The 23,293-nt window shown below is 41.8% G+C and overlaps 1 protein-coding gene across 1 annotated transcript in view; it reads right to left on the bottom strand.

Moving 5' to 3' along the window:
* Nucleotides 1-23,293, bottom strand: part of LOC149867520 (sodium channel protein type 2 subunit alpha-like) — a 213,144-nt gene that overhangs the window by 59,568 nt on the left and 130,283 nt on the right. The window contains exons 11-17 of the mRNA XM_090045564.1: nt 18,930-19,220; nt 17,849-18,229; nt 13,338-13,470; nt 11,411-11,649; nt 5,910-6,083; nt 4,260-4,616; nt 3,027-3,479 (exon numbers count right to left, since the gene is read on the bottom strand). Of these exons, the coding sequence (XP_089901690.1) occupies nt 3,027-3,479; nt 4,260-4,616; nt 5,910-6,083; nt 11,411-11,649; nt 13,338-13,470; nt 17,849-18,229; nt 18,930-19,220 (2,028 nt within the window). The remainder of the gene's footprint in view (nt 1-3,026; nt 3,480-4,259; nt 4,617-5,909; nt 6,084-11,410; nt 11,650-13,337; nt 13,471-17,848; nt 18,230-18,929; nt 19,221-23,293) is intronic.

Raw genomic sequence — 23,293 nt, 5'->3', positions numbered from 1 at the left:
GAATCATGTTGGGGTTGCCCCCTGAACATGCTGTGATGTAGGTCACGTGACTGCTTACAGAGCAGCTGTGAATGTTTCTGTTGTACTGCAATGGATGGGGAAGGAATATACTGTAGCTGATTAGCATGCAGGCCAGTCAATATTTATTTAAAAAGTGATCACATATGTATGATTTGTTTAGGTAACCTGTATAAAAGTGCTGACACGTTGGTCTGCCTGGTTAAAAAGCACCAGAGCTGCATTCTTGATTGATCCAGCTTGATTTTACTCCTGTGAGAAGTAAAAATGGTAGGAAATGAAGTACAAAATACAATACCTCTATTTTTCACCCCTGGAAACAGCAAAAATATGGTGTCCTAAATCTTTAAAAATATTTTTTTAGCTATGTTACAAATTTGCAAAACATAACAGTTGATTAAAGACTTCCACACATATATATCCACAGATGTATCAAAAGAGATTTGATTAGCAGAATATTTGAAGCTGTAAATGTATATTGGATTTGGGACTAATATTTTAACATAGTGGAACACCTACATCCACACAATGATTGTAACAACTTTATAAATTTATCATTCTGAATGACCAGATCTTTTTATATTATTATTCCTAGTCTACTAGCAAAGCAGGAAGTGAACACAGAACAGTGAAACATAATGGGACAAATTCAAATTCCATTACATTATATGTATCATTTTAATTATGCATTAGATAGTAAAATGTTTCAAGTAATATAAATTGAATTCTATATAACATATATAACACTGGTAGGAAAAGGAAAATTTCATATCTAGATAAAAACCTTGAGATCTAATGTGTGAAGTCCACTTTCTAGCTCACGTTGTCATACAAAACATTGAAACCAGGAAAAGGCCATCCCAAGGACTTCTCTAGCATATAGGTATAGACAGATGGCAGGAGCTACCACACTACCTTCTGTGCAACCATCTCCATCCCAGACACAGGAATGTTGGAGGACAAAAAAAGAGGTGGGGAGCAAACCTCTCTTCTTTCTGGCTGGTCCTGGACTGGAGCCAGCCAGCCTGGGCCATGTGCCCAGCAACAGTTCTGGGGAAAAAACCCTGGACTTTAGGATCTATGAATGTTCTTATGACCTAAAAGTCATTTATTTTACAGTTAGACAATTAAAAAGAAAACTAAAGTAAATTTACTGATTTTGAAAATACAGTGCATATGATATTTTTACTCTGCTAATTAATATCTCCCATCTCTCTTTGGCCAGGGTGATCACCTGAGCCCATTTCCACAATTTGAAATTAAAAGAAAAGCAGATTATACCACTTTCAGAATAGGCTTTTTGTTCAAGCCTGAGTGTAAGAGGTAAGCAGGTATGGAATATATTACTCCAATTCCGAAATACAAAATAAGTAATAGTAAAATGTCTTATTCCATTGCCCAGGATGCATCATTTCACTTTGGTGTCAAAAAATTCAAACAGAAATATCAGGAAAAAAAATCATAATACTTGGAAGCACCGACAGTACTTCTAAAAAACCCCCTAAATGCCCCATCCAAATGCATTAGTAAACTAACCACCATCCATTCATCAAATCAATAATAAATTACACATTTGGTTAATTTATATGTTCAGTTAAAAATCAGAGGCATTCACAAAATACAGCACAATTAAATATTAAAAATTATTGTGAATATTTTAAAAAATCTTCTGTTAAATTTTAAAGGAGGTAGTGACTTGGTGCTTGTCAAGTGGGAACCTTGTATCCTAAAAAAATGAGTTTGCAATGGCAAGGTTAAAAGCTGTCTATATCCTTTATGTCATGACGAATAATTGCAAAATACACATTTGCCTGTTGCCTGAGAGCTTAAGATGATGTGCATTGTTTGGAAGCTGGATAAAATGCATGGAACACATTATCTTTTTCTAAATGAGCAGTAATAATATTTGAATGAAAACAATAATATTCCAAGACTGTACACCTATTACAAGATAACAGAAACAACTATAAAGACTTCTAACCTGTCTTAAGTAAAGCCTGATTTCGTGACAATTCGATGACGATAAATGTTGGTAACTTTTTAAAAAAAAGTACAGATAATTTCAACTGAAATTTCAGTAGGTTAAATTTATCCCTGATCCAAAAATGCATTAATTCCAAAGCAGGTCCAATCTGAGCGGGTCCAAAGCAGGTCAGATTTATGTTTGTTAGTTCAGAACTTCTACAGATGACAGTAAGAAGTTTTAAATGTTTTAGGTTTAGCATTCTATTTTTCTAAAGCTTTGTTGATGTTCAAATTAAAATACTATTGTTATTCTTTTTCTATAAAAAGTATTAGATACTATGGCTAGGGACAAATATTCAAAAATTGACTCAGTCTTTGCAGATTAGTCTAACCCTCCTAGATTGAACTGGCTTGAAACTGCACAGACATTCCCTCTGGACTGAAGAAATGCAGGCACATGCCCACAGTGGCTCAAGCTAGAAGTCGGGGAGCACTAGAGAAGCCTTCTTTTCCACAATGCTGAGCTGAGGGGTGAAGGGGGGGCATAGCCAAGCCCCTGCAGGACCTCTAATTAGGGAGGGGTTTAAACCCCCACCCTGGCCTGCACAGCCCCAGGCTTTTCCCTGCTTGCTGCTCAAATTCATTTTAAACGTGTTAATTGAATTACATCCTTACTTCAGGGGAAGTGTCAAAATATTAAAAAAATAATATGGCTGGGACAAAGGATCAATTTCTTATGTATATAAAATAGGAGAAATACACATATTAGGTTGCATAAGTGTTAGTATAGAAGACAGGAGAAATTACTAATTTCAACACACAAACACTAAAGGCTTAGACCACTTTTATGAAATTCTAACTGGCTCCACTATTTCCAAATGTTCACTTTGACACATATGTAATTTACTTGCTAGTAGTCCAATTCTGTGAAACAATGAATGCCTTCAATTGCAGGTCACAAGAATATATTTTTATCCTATATTTTGAAAGAACATAAATTGATATCAAAACCCAGAACAACCAAAAATATTTTCAATTCCTACCTCCTTGCCTTCCTCCAGCTCGGACTCACTGCTGAACTCTTCTGTATTTAACTGGTCAAAATCAGATTCTCCAACAGCAATCGGTACTGTAACAGTAAGGCTTGGATTGTTTATGAATGCTGCGTAATCAGTGCCAAGCACAACACTAGTGGTTCCATTTTCATTTTTGCGATATCGCAAGTCTTTCTTTATTTCAGCTACAGTATGGTTTGAAATACAACCATCTTTCCTATCCGTTAGCTGATCAATGGATTTTACTTCATCTGGATCTTTCTGGTTTCTGAAAAGAGTTTTTTGGATGCATTCATACACTTCTCTTTTCACATAATCTATTCCCATCTGAATCCTTGTCACGGCAATCTGGAGGTTGTTCATTTCATTATCATCATCTGGAGCAGCAAGGTTGTCTGAGCTAAATGAGCTCAGCAGCAAGGCCAGAAAGAGGTTGAGTACCTAAAAATGAAGAGACAGAGCTAGGATTTTTTTTCGTCTCTCTTCCTGCTTTTTTCAGGTCAGCCATGAAAATAAAAAATTACTTGTATAGTTTTATCATATATGCTTTATTAATGTTGACCAGGATGGAACGTGTTTTTGAAAATTTTAAAATGGAGCTGTACATTTAAATTTACTGGCAGAACCTGATAACATCATGTTGGACTAATATACAAGTAAGAAGAAAGGAGTTCAGAAAATATATTCTGTCTTCAACCGTTGGAGAAATAGATCAAAGCCACTTAGCTCCTCTGGTCCACTGGAACTACAATGAAACAGAGCTTTCTCAGAAGTTGGCCCAAAAACTGTGAAATGAACTCTCATTGAAAACCTACTACTTCCTGTTTTGTACAAAAATTGTGTTTTGACAGTACCTCTCTTAGCAAACATTCATCAACATATGCATGAATATAACTAAAAATAATTTTAAAAACTCATTTCATTCTAAATGCCAAAGTCCCCAAGCAGAAAATGAAATTAAAAATACACGATGGATATTATTAGTTGCATTGTTAACACATTACTGAAAAGCACTCAAATACTTAGGAAAGTACATGGCAAAAGAACCTACAGAGAACAGAACAGGCAACAATAGATAATGCACACTTCTGACCCAATGTAAATAAGGACTGTTGAATCATATACAAAGATCTTTCCAAAATAAACCGAAACCTTAAAAGCTATTATTATTATTATTACACTTATCTCCAAATGAATTCTTGAAATGTTCTGGTTACATACCACTAGGTTTCCAATCACCATGACCATCATGAAAACAACAAGGCACAATGCTTGGCCTGCAACCTCCATACAGTCCCACATGGTTTCTATCCATTCTCCACACAGCACTCGGAATACAATCAAGAAAGAGTGGAAAAAGTCATGCATGTGCCAGCGTGGAAGTACACAGTCATTAGAGATCTTGCAGACACATTCCATGTAGCTTTTACCAAACAGCTGCATGCCAACCACAGCAAAAATGAAGACAATGATGGCCAGCACCAAGGTCAAATTTCCAAGAGCCCCTACTGAGTTACCAATAATCTTTATGAGCATATTTAGTGTTGGCCAAGATTTTGCCAATTTGAAAACTCGCAGCTGAAAAGCAAGAGTAAAGAAGAGACCATATCAGTAATTACAACAAAACTGGTGAAATACTCGTAGAACTATATTCTATGAATTGATTACAGGAAGGAAGGCAGGCAGGAAGGCAGGCAGGCAGGTTCTGACTTGAATTTTTTCTGGCTTCTATTAATTTTAAATCAATAGCATCACTGATACCACAGCACCACTGATACTCCTCCAATTTCTAATTCTCATCAACAATTAAGTCTCACAGAATTTTGCAACATTCTACTGATCAGCAACAGAAAAAATTATACTACAGACTGTCATTGTTCAGTCTTCTGCAGTACCTGAAGTCAGGTCATCTATCTACTACTCTATCTTCACATTATTGGAGTATTATAACTTGATGTAATGTTGTAATACTGAATACTGATCATGATGCAGACTCTTTAGAAATATGTAGGGAAGGGAGTGGAGAAGAAATAAGACATATCAAACTATTAGGCTTCTGTTGAAAATCAGTTTCCTTAAAACAGTCCAAATAAGAAAAATTGATTAGAAAGGATCTCTGTGGCCCTAAATCTGGACTTAAAAGCCAGTTTTTAAAAAAATTACAAACATTTGAGATTTTTGGGGGGGGGGGGACGGGGATGGACAACTTAATTGGAGACTTTTGTAACATCTAATCTAGAAGAAAGAAAAGTATTTTATGAAACATTTTTATTTCCAGATACTGAAGATCATGACAATTTAAGAGAAAAGGGAGCCCTTGGTTAGTTATGTCTCAGCTACTTAACTGCTATTTGAAAATGAAATACTTCTTCCTTGGCATAACACGTTGTTCACTATCACTGGTTAAAAATAAATTGATTTCACATATGTTCCTTAATGCTAACTTTTGTTAATTTTTGTCATGGGAAGCAACAAAGAAACCCAGTCTTGTCAAAGAAACCGAGTCTTTAAAAAGTTCTATTATTTTGATATAAGCAACACAACATGAAAATAAATACAGATGGTAATTTCTCTCTTTAACCTTTCTTAATACGTCTTTGCCCAACACATGCTTGCTGGAATTAATCACAAAAGAATAAGATCATTATGCAGTCATGCTAACATGAATTACACTGTAATTTTGTGATAATGATGTAAATAACTTTTGGATGACCTATGTCTACTGAGAGGCATCATCCACCATCTAAGAGAAATTACATGTGAAATAAAATGGCTAAGAAACTGAACTCTGTGAATACACACATTTTGAATTACAGGCATAGTGTACTAATACCTGTATATTTAGTTTACATTGTTTATTATTATATTTACCAATCTGAATGATCGAAGAACAGATAATCCATCCACATTTGCTAAAAAAAGTTCCACCAAACTAAGAGTAACAATGATGCCATCAAAAATATTCCAGCCTACTTGGAAATAATAATAAGGATCCATGGCAATTATCTTGAGAACCATTTCTGCTGTGAAGATCCCAGTAAAAACCTGAATGGAGAATATAATTAAGTATTTTTATACAACTGCAAAACAGTAGATCAAATCAGAAGACAAAGAATAAATTAAGTGATAAACAATAACTTTATTGTAGCAAAATGTAACTATACTTGAATTGCTACAGAAGTATGCAGACATATCTGTTATATCAGTATCACCTGATATCAATTAAACTGTTTTTCTATTCCCCCAGAGGAGTAGAAAATTGTAGTGGCAGGAATCTGGGGAATCACTCTTTCTTAAGTGTAACAACTGTAAAATAAAGTTACTCTTCTTTTTATGACTGAATACATGGACTCCATTTCTGGTAATTAATCAAATAGCTATTTGCCTGCAATCAAGTGCAAGAATTCTTGCTTTATTATAACCAACCAAAGCTGGTGTGCAGTTTAGAACCCTGTACATTAGTGAGTAGTAAGTGTACATATTGAATTCTATGGAGCTACTATAGTTGTAGTTCATTTATAGGAACAGCAAGGCAGTAAAGGCTGCCTACACCATAATATGATGAAATCTGTGATTAAGAGCTGCCTGAATCAAATTCTTGTGCAGGTCAAAATCCATTTTAATAACCTCCATAACAATGTATGTTACTCCCCAGTCAACAAAGGCCAAATAACCTGGATGTGTTCCTGAATGATTTCATTTTGTCTAGGTAAAATGCGATTATAAGGAGTTTGTGAAACGTCACCTTGACTAGATTCAATTGTAAGAAAGAGAACAGTCATGTGCATGGACTGGTTTATATAAAAATCTCAGATAACAGTAGGTGGGAACTTTGGGTGAGGTCTAAGAACAACTGGGTGTGTCTATACGAGATGTTTACTGTGGAGTTGCCTAATTCACTCTGCAGTAAGCATCTACATGTGCAGTGCTATTAGGATGAAGAAAACTAATTACTCTGCAGTAGGTTAGTACCTGTAAATTCTAACTAGTGCTATTTATTAAATAGTGCTGGCTCTAGCCCACATTGAAGCACCCTTGTGTTCCAGCCAACTGCCCTGGAACACACTGAGCTGGATCAGAGAAGCCCTGCGCTGGTAGGCTGACCCCTCTCAAGCCTCTGCCAGGAGGGGCTGCTCCAACCCAGCTCAATGTGCTGCAGTCCCAGGCGCATGTGTAAATGTGGCGCCCAGGAGCAATAAACACTAGCATGATATGATGTGTTGGAGTTCATTGCTTTGCATTAATTACACCTGTAGGCATGCCCACCTTGTACTTCTACAAATTCTGAATCATGGCATAAGGGCTTTAATTTTCACTAAACTTCTAGTTAATATAATGGCCTTCAAAAGTGGAGGCTTCATCAACAGGTGATATGGGGTGCAGTTTGCTGAGGGATCAAAGTGACGACCCTTTAACAGTAATAGTATTACATAAAAAAATGAGGAATGAGAGGAATTACTGTATTAAGAGAAAAATATGCACAAGGTGTTTCAAGATTTGTGCCAGTGTACAGCCAAAGTATGACCTGAGATAGGAAGGTGACAAGCAGCTATTGTTACCAGGTGGACTTTTACTGTATTGATGGAAAACCCAATTTGCTGACAAGTTGGCAAATTGTCCAGTATCATCAAAACTGGTGCTGTTGGTATAGAAAGCTGGCTTTGAAATTCTCAGTAAGTTTTGTAAGTCTCTGGCTGAGGCTATTCTGCTTTGGATCAGAATATTCTGAAACTCAGCTGAGCTGCTTTCTTCAGCCAGCCAGCATTCAGGGTATCTGATGTAAAAGTATCAGGCTTTGGTCTGACCCTTTTTTTGACTGCTAATCAATGCCAGGAAGACTCATCAGGGGTCTTGTTGATAAGTACCATCAGATCTAAGTACTGGAAGTACATGAGATGTGTTGCAGGATGTTCATGATCCTGTACCTTGTGTCATTTTCCTGATGACCATAGTTATGAGGATTCCAGGAAAAGGAGCATGCCTACTGTCATGTATCCATCAGGGTGCCTGTCCCCTCTAATAGTAATAATTTAGTACTATAAGCCCTAGAAGCTTGGCTGCCTCCACTATCTTCATCCATTTCCATCTGTTGTGTTCCTTCATCCTCCAGTAGCCCACCATTAATTTATGTAGGTCTGACACTACATCATCTAGCCATCTTCACATCTTGGTCATCCAGGCAGCTTTTGGAACAGACTATCTAAAATTTGTGGTATGTTCTAAACAGCCTTACCTTTGGGCCTGATCAGTACCATATCAAGGGAGGGGTGAGCATGGTGACTGCCCTGGCTGATGAAGCAAAAGGGCACCAACAGGTAAGTTGCAGTTGATATTTTATTATAAATATTTTTTACAATTTTGGCTGATGTGGCCGATAATGTCATTGATAAAATGTCACATGCATGCATGCAGTCGCAGCATGCATGTGGCCAGCTCGGAAGCCTGGAGAGCAGCGTCCAGATGGTGAGTCTGTTGTGGGGCAGGAAGGAGTGTGGGAGAGCAGATTGAGCCCTCCCGGTGAAAGAGGAAAGGGGCTGGGACTGGGGCAGCCTGCCCAGCCAGGGAAACACATGGGATGGATCCACAAGAGGCTCATTCATGGGGACATGGGGAGTGGGGGGCAGCTCCTGCCACTGCATGCACCCCCAGGCAAGCATGGGGAGGGGGGGTATGTGCCCCCCTCCGGATCTGTGTGCAGGGCAAGAGCAGGCTAGCTGCTGCAGGCTTGCCTCAGATGCCAAATTTCCTGGCTACGTTACTGGGTATGATACACCTACTCATTTGCAAAATATATTATGTAGAAACAAGTCTTTGACACATTATTTAGGATTGCTGGAAAATTTCTTGCTAAAGTGATTGATCAAGGTGGCTTGCCATCCAGGGATATGCAGAGCTGCTATTCATTCCCAAAGATAGTTTTATGATACAATGAACAGGATCTTTCTCTCACCCATCTTGTCTGTCTGTTACATGATTGTCAGTCAGTATTTGAATAGTTTATCCTTCAAGGAGAGGAAGGATAGGTGTGCAGGCCAAATAGGGGGTTCTAATCTCTATGATGCTTATGGGCAAATAAGTCTCCTGAAGAGACTTCAGTCCCTACCATGTAGGTGAATGTTAATTTCCTGTGCAGACATGTTGGTCACCAAAGTTCTGGTTAGTAGAGGTTTTGAAGAAGTGTCTGCCTGAAGAAGTTTCTTCCATCAGAATAACAAGACTTAGTTTGGGAAAATAACCATAATATCCATGCTGGTTAAACATGCCATTCAACCACACATCACGCCACATTCAACCACGGCTTCAGGGATGATGCTCAAGGGCAACCAGCACGGTCTCATTAGGGGCAGGTCATATCAGACCAACATGATTGCCTTTTATGATCAGGTCACAAAGGCAATGGATGCAGGTGTTGCCGTGGATGTAGTCTTTCCAGACTTCAGCAAGGCCTCTGACACCGTCTCCCAGCCCATCCTCATTAAAAAACTAGGCGACTGTGGCATTGATGCCTACACAGTCAGACTGGCTGAAGGGTCGTATTCAGAGGGTGGTGGTGGAAGAGTCGTATTCAGAGGGTGGTCGTATCATATTTGACCTGGGGGGAAGTGGGCAGTGGAGTCCCCCAGGGCTTGGTCCTGGGGCCTGCGCTGTTCAATTTCTTCATCAGCGATTTGGACAACGCGGTGAATTGCAACCTTTTTAAATTCGCTGATGATACCAAAATTTGGGGTGAGGTGAGCACGCTACCAGGGAGGGAAAGACTGCAACAAGACCTGGATAGGTTACAGGAGTGGGCTGACAAATAGGATGCGTTTCAATACTGACAAGCGCAGGGTGCTAGGCAGTAGAAACCAGCAGTACACTTACAGAATGGGAAACTCCCTTCTTGAAAGCACGGAGGCAGAAAGGGATCTTGGAGTCATTAATGAAGGCCAAGATGAACATGGGTCAACAATGCGAGGTCACGGTTGGCAGGGCTAACTGCACCTTGTCGTGCATCCACAGATGCATCTCAAGTAGAGCCAGGGAGGTGATCCTCCCCCTCTATGTGACACTGGTCAGGCCACAGCTGGAGTACTGCATCCAGTTCTGTGCGTCCCACTTCAGGAGGGATGTGGACAATATTGAAAGGGTCCAGAGGAGGGCCACCCGCATGATCAGGGACCACAGGGCAGACCCTACATTGAAAGACTGCGGGACCTAAACCTGTTCAGCCTTCACAAGAGAAGGCTGAGGGGGGGGACCTGGTGACTGTCTATAAACTCACTAGGGGGGACCAGAAGGGTTTAGGGGAGACACTGTTTCCCCTAGCGCCCTCTGGCATGACAAGGAACAATGGACACAAGTTATTAGAGAGCAGATTTAGATTAGACATCCGCGAGAACTACGTCACAGTCAGGGCGGCTAGGAGCTGGAACCAACTTCCTAGGGAAGTGGTGCTGGCTCCTACCCTGAGGATCTTTAAGAAGAGGCTTGATGGCTACCTGGCTGGACTCATTTGAGTCCAGTCTTTTCTCCTGCCCAGGCGGGGGGTTGGACTTGAAGATCTACAAGGTCCCTTCCGACCCTACTTCTATGATTCTATGATTCTATGACATCTGCAGAGATTAAATATGTCAAGCTATAATGCATATGATGAAAGCTCATGTCCAGCAAATCTGAGACTCACCTTCTCTGGTGTTTTTGGGTGGGCTAAAACTTGATTGATGATATCTGTTACTGTTTGGAATTCTTCCTGTGAATTTGGAGTCTAATACTTCCACTGTGAACTCTTTCCTGAGTTAGAATGGCTTATTCCTTGTTCATTTTGACATTTAGTCATGTAAAGAACCTAGGATTGCTTGAAATTATTTGAGTGGCTGGCCTGATCTTCTTCAAATTAGTCATATACAGTAAAAACTGCCTTAACTGGTACCTTACAAACTGGCATGCTCTATTAACTGGGTCTGTGATGCAGCGGGAGGGGCAGTTATGCCCTGGACGCGGCAGGAGAAGCAGTGGCAAAAACGCCTGCTCGAGTCTCTCAACCTATTTTGTTAACATATTTTGTTATCTGGCACCCCTCATTCCCCATGGGTACTGGATAACAAATCTTTTACTGTACATAGTTGTAGATTCCTTTTCTTCCTAAGTGAGTTATCCTGGCACTCTGTGAAAGCCTATGCAGGGGCAGAGAAACTGTCTTTAATGAGAAATCTAAATACTTCCAGTGACAAAGATATATGGGGGTAAGAAATGAGCATCTTGCAAGTTAAATCTCAAAATGCTACTTTTTGTAATATTTTTTCAGAGTAATACTATAATTTAAAATGTTTTGCAGAACAGTAAAATAAAAAAAAAATATTTTAGAGTATTCACATATCTGATAGACTTACCAGGTTTCCCATTACAAGCACATCGTGAAATTGTTTGGTCATTGGATAATGTTCCATGGCCATAAAGAGTGTGTTTAAAATGATGCAGATGGTAATAGCAAGATCAACAAATGGATCCATGACAATAATATTAACAATTCGTTTTACATTTAACCAAGGTTCCCAGCAGTCCCAAATCAAGAAAGTGTTGGCAAATTTATACCAGCAGGGCGGGCATTTTTGCCTGGATTCCTCAAGTTCTGGAGTACAAAAAAAAAAAATGTAAAGACAAACTGAAGAAAATATTTATTTATTTTGCTTTTATTTTAAATTTCTAAAGTTGAAAAGTGGAGAAATTCCATTGAAAACTGTCAAGGTATAGAAATATTTTGAAGTCTCGAATACTTTTCATGGGAAAAGTCATTCTTATTAGTTAAACATATGAGTGACAGAGAAGCAGTGATGTAAGTAGCAATATTGCATGCTGAAGTATTGGGAAATAAAAGACAGTGACAGTTGGTCTAAAGACCATATCATATGTTACAGGTAGGACGTGTGAGTTGCACTTAAAATTTAATGTCTACACATTGAAGCAGTAAAATACATGCTAAGTATAATCATATTGTAACAAAATTACCAACTTTTCATGGGAGGAGTACCTCCAGGTCATCTTAAGTAACACATGATCAGCCACCATTGGACTGCTCTCCAGAGATAAACGAGTTCAAAACTTCAGTGCAGTGGGGGGTTGGCTGGCACCACAATCAACTGATTGTCAATTCTACCCCCACACCAGAGTCTTGAATTGGTCCCAGTGCAGTGTGGGTGCTGGTACTGACAAGCAAGTGATTATCAGTCCCAGGCCCAGCACCATACCAGAGTCTTGAACTAGCTCCAGTGTAAAACTAGGGCTGGGATGGATCATCTGACTATCAGTCCCAACCCTGCACCACACAAAAGTCTAGAACCAGCTCTAGTGTGATGCAGGGACAAGGAACCAGCTCTATGCAGTGCCAGTGGGGGGATGTGGGGAGAAGGGATGGTGAGTAACAGCTGACTCCAGTCCTTTCCAGGGTAGGCTAAGATCTTAGTAAGCAATAGCATGCAACTGCTCAAAACACATTCTAACTTCTAATGCAACATGGTAATGCTTACTATGTTCTAAATAAAACACTTGTTAAATGTCCCATGCACCAGGGTCCTAAATAGCAAATTATGGGATCCACGTTACATTTTCAGTATGGTGGTATATTTGTGCAGGTGAACATAGTGCTAAAATGCAAGAAAAGTATAGAAAGATGAAGAAAACATTGTAACAATATTTTATCTTGAAAAAGGTTCCATTTGATTTTTATTTCTATTTTATTACTTGATTACCTTATTTTCAAAGGTACTTTGATTCTTGGACCTAAATTATAACAAGAATGACATCAACACTGTAATCAATCAGAAACCTAAAAAACATCTTGTGTAAAAAATAAAGGGCGCATTCACTTCACAGGATAGGTATTTATGTAAAGGTATTTTGGAGAGCATTACATTTCACTTAATTGCTTCTCATTGGCTAAATCCATGCCTTCTACTTTCAAGAATACACTGAATTAATACAAATAAATGTTTTCTAGTTAACATTAAGTTTCTGTTATATAACTACGATAGACACTTCCCACTAACAAGATTGTCAGAAGGGTCTGAACAGCATAGAACTGATACTTTTGAACCATTTCCAAATTAGAAATTTTCTATTTCCTCATTTCTCTTATTAGTTTTCCTCTACCCAATTTTCACAATATTCACTTCCTACGCTATCTTTTGGTTTATTTTTTACACTGCTTGTTTTTTCTCTACATGTAGTCTCTCATGTGAGCTACAAGCTCAAGTGAGGCTGAAATTAAACAAAATAATTCACTTGTATTTGTTCATTTGTAACAAAATAATTGTTACATACCTTCCATTGTGTTTGTGAGTATGCTGGCTATACTCATTGCTCTTTGTCTTACAGTAGGGTCTTCCAGCAAATCCATTGATACTTGATAGGAACTAGACCGCCTCTTTCTTATTTCTATTTCTGTAGTAGTGCTCTGAAAATAATATATGGATGAATTAAACTTCATAAACATTGTCGTTAGGGACAAAAGTTATAAAAAAACTGGCTTAAGTGATCAGAAATCAGTTTAAACCTTTAAGAGAACATAATAAGTTCAGTGCACACACACCAGTTTCAAAGTGGCCAAAACTGGTTTAAAATAAACCTGGTTGAATGTAATATCAGACTTAACTGATTTGAGTCAAACCGGTTTATGCAACTTCTGTTCCAGGCCCTTCCTGGTTTAAGTTAAACCAAAGTCCTTCAGCATCTCAGCATGCCCTGCAGCCCTGGACTGGGCTGTGCTCTCCACTCCAGAGAGCAAGGCTAGCCCCACCCCTCTGCTCTTTAGCCTGAGCAAAGGTGGGGTCACGGCCAAACACATTCAAGCATGGCCCTGTTAAGGCAAAGTGGGTGAAGAGAAAGTTAATTCTTCCCTCTTCTCTCCCCACCACACTGCAGCTGGGGTCTGCCTGCTTGCCTTGAGCAGCAGAGGGAGCAGCTGGGGCTGGCAGACCCCAGCTGCGGTCCCCAGGTGCAGAAGGGATGCAGGGAGGAATAAAACTCCTCCCTGCCCACATGCGCCCTTGCAGCAACTCTGAGCCGGCCCAAGTAGCCACTACCCAGTCAACCATCACCCGTGTGTGCTAGGCCATGCTGTTCTCACTGACAGGGCTCAGTTTCCCTGTCACTGAGCTACAGCTGGTGGAGAAGGCCCCACACTAGTGGGCCAGCACAGCCATGTGGCTGGCTTGGCTGGGGTTGGGCAGGCCCAGCCTGAGCCATGGGGACAGAACCATCCCCAGTGGCTGCGGGTCAGTGACAGCCACACCCTGCACTCAGGCTGGCCTGTGCTAGGCAGCACCACAGACAGCCCCCATTCCCCCCCCACAGTGGCAGCAGAAGGGGGGGTGGGGGAAAAATCCCCCTCCAGCAGTGCACAAACTCTCCTCCCCACCCCATAGCAGGGAAGGAGGAGAAACAGGAAGAGTCCTGCTCCAGGGCTGGCAGTGCTGCACAGAGCCCCCCCCCTCTGTCCTGTAGCTAGGGGGGGAGGTGTGGGAGGGGGAAGAGTCCCCCCTCAGGAGTTGGACAGCATCACACAGAGCTTCCCTCCCCACCCTGCAGCAGTGGTGGCGGGGAATGGGGAGGATGAAGGCGAAGGTCCCCCTCTGGGGCTAGGCAGCGCTGTACAAAGCCCTGCTCCCTGCTCTGTGGTGGTGGGGAAAAGGGAGAAGCAAGAGGGGGAAGAGTCCCCCTCTGAGGCCAGGCAGAAGAGCTGTGTGCCCGAATTGCTCCTGGCTGTCAGGGAGCCGCTCCAGCAAGCAGAGCTCTTATTCTCCTCCTCCTTCCCCACCACGGGGGTCTGGCCATGCTGCTGTCTGGCCACGCTCCCTCTTCCCCGACCCTCTGGAACGCTGAAGGCCATGGTGGGGGTTTAAACCCCTCCTCAGTTACACTCAGGCCTGCCCCCCCCGCGTAGCTTCCCTGTGGAAGGGAAGGGAGAATATCCTCTACTGCCCCCTCGCCATACCTGGGCCAACACTGGAGGTGAGCATACCTGGGTCATTGCAAGTATGTGCCTGAATTTCTAGAATTAAAAGTGAATGTCTATACATTTGCAAATCAGTTCAATCTCTGCAAGTTAAACTAACTGGGGAGGATTGAATCAATTCAGGCTCAAGCTTTTTGAATATCTGTCCCTAGACTGTAAGCAGATATCACAAAGTTTCTCTTGTAAATCTTTCAGTTTCAAGGAATTCATGCTACATGCAGCTTCATGCTTATGCAGTCTATTAGGTCAGACTTCTCCACTGTAATATGAACCTGGCACTTGCAAAAAACTCTTAATGAAAATATCTGAAGAATATTAAGTGCTACATAAATGTTAGCTTTATAATTTTCAGATTACTAATGTGAAATAGGTAAATATTATTAATTCTGTCACACAAATGGAAAACATTGGAAGAGACAGAATTTAAGCAAGGAAACCAGTGTAATATAGCATGCCAGTGGTATAAGTAGAATCAGAAATCAATCAAGAGTTCTTGGCTCCTTCTACTATGTATTGTGCATTAGGTTACACTTTCCCATTATACCTACAATTCCAGATTAGTTCAAATGCAAAATATATTCAGCAAATTATGATTACTGTGAATAAACTTTATGCAATTATTTTCGTGTAAGTGCAATTTGAAAAGGCCAGTCTGTATCTCTCTTTCAATTTGTGACTAATTTTATTTATGAGATACCCTTTACAATGACTGATATCTCTGATTTACTTTTATATATACACTCAGATTCAATTAAGAATAGAAAAGTCTGACTTAATTGAACTAAAGTTTGCCAATGCCTATCTAAATAGGGGAGCAATACCTTGAAATTACCAGTCTAAAGTTATACCTGTACCTTCAATCATACCCTGCACCTACGTATGAAGGGAGACGTCTTGGGGTGTACATTTATACATTTCTTAACCAAAAATAAATAAATCTGTAAAAACCAGGAGAGGAGAACAAAAATATCATGCGACTGATAATCTTGAAGTCTGGTTTACTAAATGAGCATGTTCCATTTAAAATATTCAATCTTAAGCTCATATCAAATTTTCAGAATTTTTTGGAAATACATTAATTGCAGGCATAGTTTATTGTTTTGTAATAATTTGAAATCAGATCTGAAAGGGAGAACAGATTTTCCCAACTTTATCTGCTTCAGTATGTACCTCAGGTGGTTCATAAGGATATGTACAGATTCTGGTGTGTGAGATGGAGTTTCCGTTAGAGTTCATCTTTAGGTGCTCCTAACTAATCATGATCTTAATTCTCTTCACCTACAACACATGCATAGCTCACAACCTTCTTCTTTTGCGGGGGAGCTTTTACTGCCTTATTAACTTTTCCTACCTGGCTTTTACAAGATGGTGATAGTGCTACAGGAAAATGAGTAACATGCTGGTGCTGCTGCTACATACTGGGTGCGGCTATATATGCACATTTACTGTGCAGTAACCAAAATTACTCTGCAGTACGGTCACATGTCTACATGTTCATGCCCATACTGCTCGGTAAATATGGTAACTTACAATGCCGTGAACGTAAATTCGATACCGGCATCATGCAGGTATCAAATTAACACCTGATTACTTACTGCATAGTAACGCATGTATAGACACCATACCGAGCAGTAACACTGTCTGTGTGGACTGACTTGGGGCTAACTTTACTCCCAAGTTAGACCACACACAGCGTTACTGAGCTTTAACACTTGCATGTGTAGATGCTGGACTCTTCCTGCTTACTGCACAGTAAAATAAATGCTTGTATAGCCATGCTGATGGACGACTGGTGCTACCTGAGTCGGGGGGCCACATGCCCCCCTGTGGCCCATCACGCCAACTGCACATGCCCCCCTGTGGCTGATCACACCGACCAGGAAGCATGAGTGGTGCTCCTGGAAGTGCCAGCGGCGTTTCACTTGGTGCCCCCACTCCCCAACCAAAGCTGACAGGGAGGGCACTGTCATTCCTGCCTGCCCCCCCTGCCCATTGCCTAAGTGAGGAGCACTGCCTGTGAGGAGGTGCACCAGTCCTCTCAGGGGCTGCACATGTACCTACCACTGGCCATGCCCACAGAGTTTTCTCTTGGTTCTTTTGAACATGTATAACATGTCCCTTTGTTCACTGCCTTTCTACTTTACAAAAAGTAGACATCAACATTGGGGGTGAGCATGAAGTGTATATTAACATATTCTGAAATGCTTCTAGGCAGTGAAACCTCTGACTATGTCCAAGAACAAGATAGGTTTGCTAAAACTTCAGGAACTCTTAAGAGATGCCTAAAGACTTGCAGGGTAGCCTCCACATATACACACAAATAAATCTGTGTATAGACATGAGGAAGGGGAAAACAAAGCAATAGGCTGGTAGAAGACAGTCAGCAAATGGAGACAGTGGAGGCTTCTGGATGAAAGCAGTAAATTGAAATAATATAAAAAGGAGAAGGAAAAGGTATATAGACTACTTAGGAAGCCAAATGAGAAGCACATTTAAGAAGAGTACACGATTCATAAAACTAAGTATACAGGTCTGTGCATATCCCTACTGCACAGATAAGTAGCAAATGGTCATATACTGCATGTTCAGTATTTTTTGTATTTCAGCCTGTTAGTTCAGTGTGCTTGCAACTACATATAATAACATTATACATTATCATATTTTTCTAGAAAATCTATTTGATTATATTAAAAGGTACTGCAAGATGCAGAAACATTCACAGCCTGGTCAACCATTCTCAAGGGGCTCCATTCCATAGAAACACAGGCAGGTGCAGGAACAAAGGCCATTATGCCTGTACTATTTAAAAATTCCTTACATTGTCATCAGTAGTTGGTTTATCTATTATCACCTCTGGCAGAAGTTGTCCAGTAGGTGACAAAAGAGAAGGTTGTCTATCAGCCAAGGAAACCACACCATTGCAATCCACAGTGCAGTTCATCTTCCCATTCACTGAAAGCATCGGTAACCTCCTTGACGATCTACTGGCCTGACTAATGTTACTGTTGCGCCGTTCACCGTGCCTGCATGGCACAAAGAGAGAACCTCTTCTACTTCCATTATCTTCAAAAGTGCTATGCTCATCATCAGCAAAGTCATTTTCTGATCCTATATCCTTTCCCTGACCTCTGAAACTGAACAGACTTGTTCTGCTGTTGCGCCTTGGAGAAAAAATGGAACCACGAATGCTCAGCAAAGACTGCAGAAAGATATAAATAAAATTATTAGCTGAAAATATACATTATCTTTAAGTACATAGCATGTGTCTCAATAAAACCATGACTTAGAAATGTTTCTCACACAAAATGTTTTCATAGACAAAGAATTTAAGCTTGGGAAATACACACATAGAACATATTCATGATCATCAGAAATCATTATTTTTGGGGTGACTAAGTTTTCTATGGCAATACTTTTAATGTTACTTTTTCTATTTAGTAATGTAAGATTCCTGCACATTCTACACATATTATAATGTGTTTAGCTTACATAAGGACTTTTTTGGTTGAATATACAAGAAAGCATTGATAACTGGAACATACTATTATTGGCATGTATCATAACTTGCAACTTTTACATACCAGACAGACCTGAGAAGTGCAAGAAAGAATGATTCCTGAACTATCTTCTTCAGATAGCTGAAGCCAGAGGCAGAAAGATTTTTATCTGTGGTAATGCTAACTTCAGTGGCAATGATTACCCGTATTTATAATATAGATACTAAATTACTGTTTAATTCAGATTTTAGTGAATGCTGCAATTTACTTAAGTAACAAAAGCCTTCAGTTGTCTTCTTTTGCAATATTAAGCAAAACCACAAAACAATAGGTGAATATTACCATAATTTCTATGTCAAACCATGATGTTAAAAATATCATTTTCACTACGCAGAACACTACCTGATGGGGTGAAGTCAAATGCTTTTCATATGTGAGCTTGTTCCCATCTAATGAGAAATGGAAACCTTTTCTTCTGATACTGCCATCTGATTCAGATTTTGGAAGCTTTCCATCCTTGACTTGGTCCTCTCCTGCAGACAGCTCTCTCTGTCTTCTTTTCTTCCTTCGATTTCTCCTTTCTTTAGCACTTTTTGAGCTCAACTTTGATGCTTCTGAAGAACTCTCAGAAAGTCTACCAATCCTACCTTCACCACTGAAATCTGTTATTTCAATTGCAGCTGCTGCTATTGCCTGTTGTAGCAAGGGGTTGAACATTTGTTAAAAACAATTATCAAATATATTTAATTACCAAATGCTATAAAACAATAAGGTTTTACTTAAGTAGTAAAAAATATTATTTCTAGAGACCATAAATGAACTCCAAATGACTTTTATGTATAAGGCCAACTCCTACTCTTTTTATGTAAGACTTCAAAACCTCAAGGATAGCAGGACATGGAACATAAGATGCCATGGATGTGCTGGCTGTAATTCTATAGCTGAGGGTGAGTTCTGATTTACATTTAAATCATAGAATCAATCTTTGTTTTGTGAGATAAATAAAAGCATCTTTACCTGAAAGTTCAGCAAAAAGTAATGAGAAAATTAAATAAATATATTAATTAGTTTTAAAATCAAATTAATTGTGCATTAATTATGAACTTACATTACTTCAAGGCTTTATTCTTAAACCAAGTTTGCCTCTGTTAACCTTTTTTATGTTCTGAATTGGGGCAAGAAAATATGGCCCATGGGCTGGCCAAGCAATTTCATACAGCTTGCGGGTGCTCACCAACTAATTATACCCTGCCCAGCCCACATGCCTTACTCCCACCCTCGTGCATACAAAGGCCCAGCCCAGCCAGCACATAGGTTCTGAGCAGAGCTGCTGCTGCCACTGTTGCAGCTGCCAGGGGACATGCTCAGCTTCCCTGGCATCCAGTGGCTCCTCATCTCTCTGATGTAGCACTCACTTTGGGCAGCAGGTGTGAAGTGACAAGGGTGGAGGCAGGGGGAGAGGGAGCTGCAACTGGATGGGAGCATGGAACTGGTGGGAGCACAGAGCCCATGCCCAAGGAGGCATCAGGAGCATGGACCTTAGCTGGGCAGGATGTGGGTGTGAGGAAGGGTGTGGGGCATACCTCAATGGCGTATAGCCCTTGTTGCCAGCGGCAGCAGCAGCAAAAGGCAGCAGATGTTTGGGATGCTCATGGCCTGAGCAGGTGCAGCCACCTAGCAGCATGTGGCTCTGGCCAGCACTGCACCTCTATCATGCAGTGCTGCCTGCAGCACATGTACAGCTCTCAGCACTCATGCACCACCAGGGGAAGACCTGCACAATAGAGCCAGCTGACTTCCAGGGGGCGAGGCACCTGTCAAGAGTCAGGGCCACCGTTGCAGCCTTTGACAGCTCACCACAACTCATTAAGCAACGTGCCAGTTAAAATAATTCCTCACCCTTGTTCTAAATGATATCCAGAAGAACGAAAACCACTGTGGCACCTTACAGACTAACTCAGAGAAGCACAATTTACAGCAGAGGTGGGCAATTATTTTTGCTGGAGGGCCACTTAATGAGTTTTAGTAAGCTGTCAAGGGACGCAAGGGTAGCCCTATTCCTTGACAGGTGTACCACCCCCAGGTTGCCACTTTGGGACTGGAAGTCCTGTCCCTAACCTCTGAACTTTGCCACTGGAGGTCCCTCCCCTTACCCCTGGAAGTACTCCTTTTGAGAGGGGAGGGGATTCAAAGACTCATAGAATCATAGAATCGGAAGGGACCTAGACAGATCATCTAGTCCAACCCCCTGCCATGGGCAGGAAGGAGCACTGGGGGTCGCAGGGGTCATAAGACCCCAGCCAGGTGCCTATCCAGTCTTCTCTTGAAGATTTTCAGGAAAGGTGAGAGCACCACCTCTCTGGGAAGCCTATTCCAGGCTCTGGCCACCCTTACAGTGAAGTAGTTCTTCCTGCTGTCTAACCTAAACCTATCCTCCCTCAGCTTGTGGCCGTTGTTCCTGGTGACTCCAAGGGGGGCCCTGGTGAACAGACTTTCCCTGAGTCCCTGCTGCTGGCCCCTGATAAGGTTAACAAGATTCCCCCTCAGTCTCCTCTTGTGGCGACTGAAGAGATTCAGGTCCCTCAGCCTCTCCTTATAAGGCTGGCCATGGAGGCCCTCAACCATACGAGTGGCCCTCCTCTGGACCCTCTCCAGGTTCTCCACATCCTTCTTGAAGTGTAACGTCCAGAACTGGACACAGGACTCCAGCTGCGGCCTGAACGGCACTGCATAGAGGGGGAGCAAGACCTCTCTGGACCTGTTAGTGATGCCCCTGTTGATGCAGGACAGGGTGCGGTTGGCTCTGCCTATTGCTTTGTCGCATTGGTGACTCATATTCATCCTGGAGTCAATCCTGACTCCAAGATCCCTCTCTGCCTCTGTGCTGCTGAGAGGGTCAGCCCCTAACCTATAACCATAATGCTGGTTCCCTCTCGCCAGGTGCAACACCCTGCACTTGTCCTTGTTGAACCACATCCTGTTCAGATCCACCCGCTTCTCTAACTTATCCAGGTCTGCCTGGATGCGGTCCCTGCCTGCTGGTGTATTCACTTTACTTCACAGCTTGGTGTCATCAGCGAACTTGAACAGGGTGCTCTCCACACCCTCGTCCAGGTCGCTAATGAAGATGTTGAACAGCCATCTTGGAAGTGGAAAAAATCCAAATCATATACTAAAAATCAAACATCTAATATAAAATATTTTAATTTTATTTCAAAAAATATTTTTGTCCTGATATATGTGTGTTTGTATAGTGTATATAGAGGCAATTGCAAAATAGCTCAAAATAAAGTCTTATTCTTGTATGGGGGAGTGTGTGGGATATGGTTGGGGGTAGGTGTACATGTGTGGGCTGTGGGGTATGTGTTTGTGGGGTGCGGGAGGATGTGGCAAGTCCATGGTGGGTTGCTTGTGAGATGTGGGGGTTGTGGGTATGGCAGGGTGTGCATGTGGGGCCCCACACCCCTCCCCCATGATGCATATCCCCTGTTCCTGGCAGCAGTAGCAGCAGCAACAGGTTCTTGGGGTGCTCATGGCTCATGCAGGCAGAGTCCCCTGGTAGCACACAACTCTGTCCAGTTCTGGGATCGGCACACTATGGCAGGGAGCAGAGCCAAGCCATCTTGCCTCCATCTCACAGGGCAACCTGTGTCCTGCATGCAGCTTTCGGAACCCAGCCAGAGCAACACATCATAGCTGGGTGGGGGGTAGTGCATAATGGAATCAATGCCTTGGCTCCATTTGCTTTCACTACATGCATCTTCTGGGACTCCAGTGCCAGGAAGCCCCACATGATGGAGCTGGGCCAACCCAGCCTCCATGCTCCTGCTGCCCTGACCCCACGCGCTACACTTCCACTCAGCTGCAGCTTCTCCCCACCCACCTCCACTTTCCTACCTGCTGCCTGGAGTGCTGCAGCAGGGACAAGAGGAGGAGCCACTGGAGGCCAGGGGAGCTGAGCAGCAGCCCTGCCCTGAAACTATGTGCTGACTAGGGCCGGGGCTGAAGCCTGGGCCCTCACATGCACAAGGGTGGGAGCACAGCACGCTGCCCTGGCAGAAGTGGGCAAAGCTGAGCCCTACGCAGGGCACAGGAGGGCAAGCTGTGGGCTATTATGGATACAACTAATTGGTGGGCACTTGACTATGTGCCAGATGAAATCACCTGGAAGGCTGGATGTGGGCCGTGGTTCATATTTTGTTCACTCCTGTGCTAGACTGCTTTATCAGATGCTCTGCATGGATTTCCATTGAGCAGGGGTACTAAATAGAAAGGAACAAGGGTATTTAAATAAAGGATAGGGAAAGCGGAGAAAAGGAGCACTCCCTCCTTCCCACATAGTGAAAATGAACTAAAATTTTCTGCAGAGGCTATAGTACAAGAAATTTGCTTATAATTTACCATATTGATTTGAATCTAAGATAAGGGTTTTTTACCCATTTAGCAAAGGAAAAAATCCTCATTTTAGATTCAACTAGGAGCCAGACAAACAGCTGATGGCAGTGTTGGATGGGGCTAGAGTCGTTCATGCAGCAGGTAGGGGATGCATGCAATAGGGAGAGCATTAAGGAAGTAGTCACATGGTGTGGGAGGAGAGTGGGGAGAAAACAGTGCATGGTGTGGGGCAGAGTCTCAGAGAAAGGGTATGCGGTATACGAGGGAGAACAGGGGAAAGAGCATGTGGTACAAGGAAGAGTGTGGGGGAAAGAACACAGGAAAGTGGGTGCACAGTGTAGGCAGGATGGTGGGGGAAAGGGCATGCAGTG

The sequence above is a fragment of the Crocodylus siamensis genome, chromosome 4, assembly GCF_052110815.1.
Source record: "Crocodylus siamensis isolate JL-2025a chromosome 4, ASM5211081v1, whole genome shotgun sequence".
NCBI lineage: Eukaryota > Metazoa > Chordata > Crocodylia > Crocodylidae > Crocodylus > Crocodylus siamensis.
This window is presented reverse-complemented; position numbering and strand designations above follow the sequence as displayed.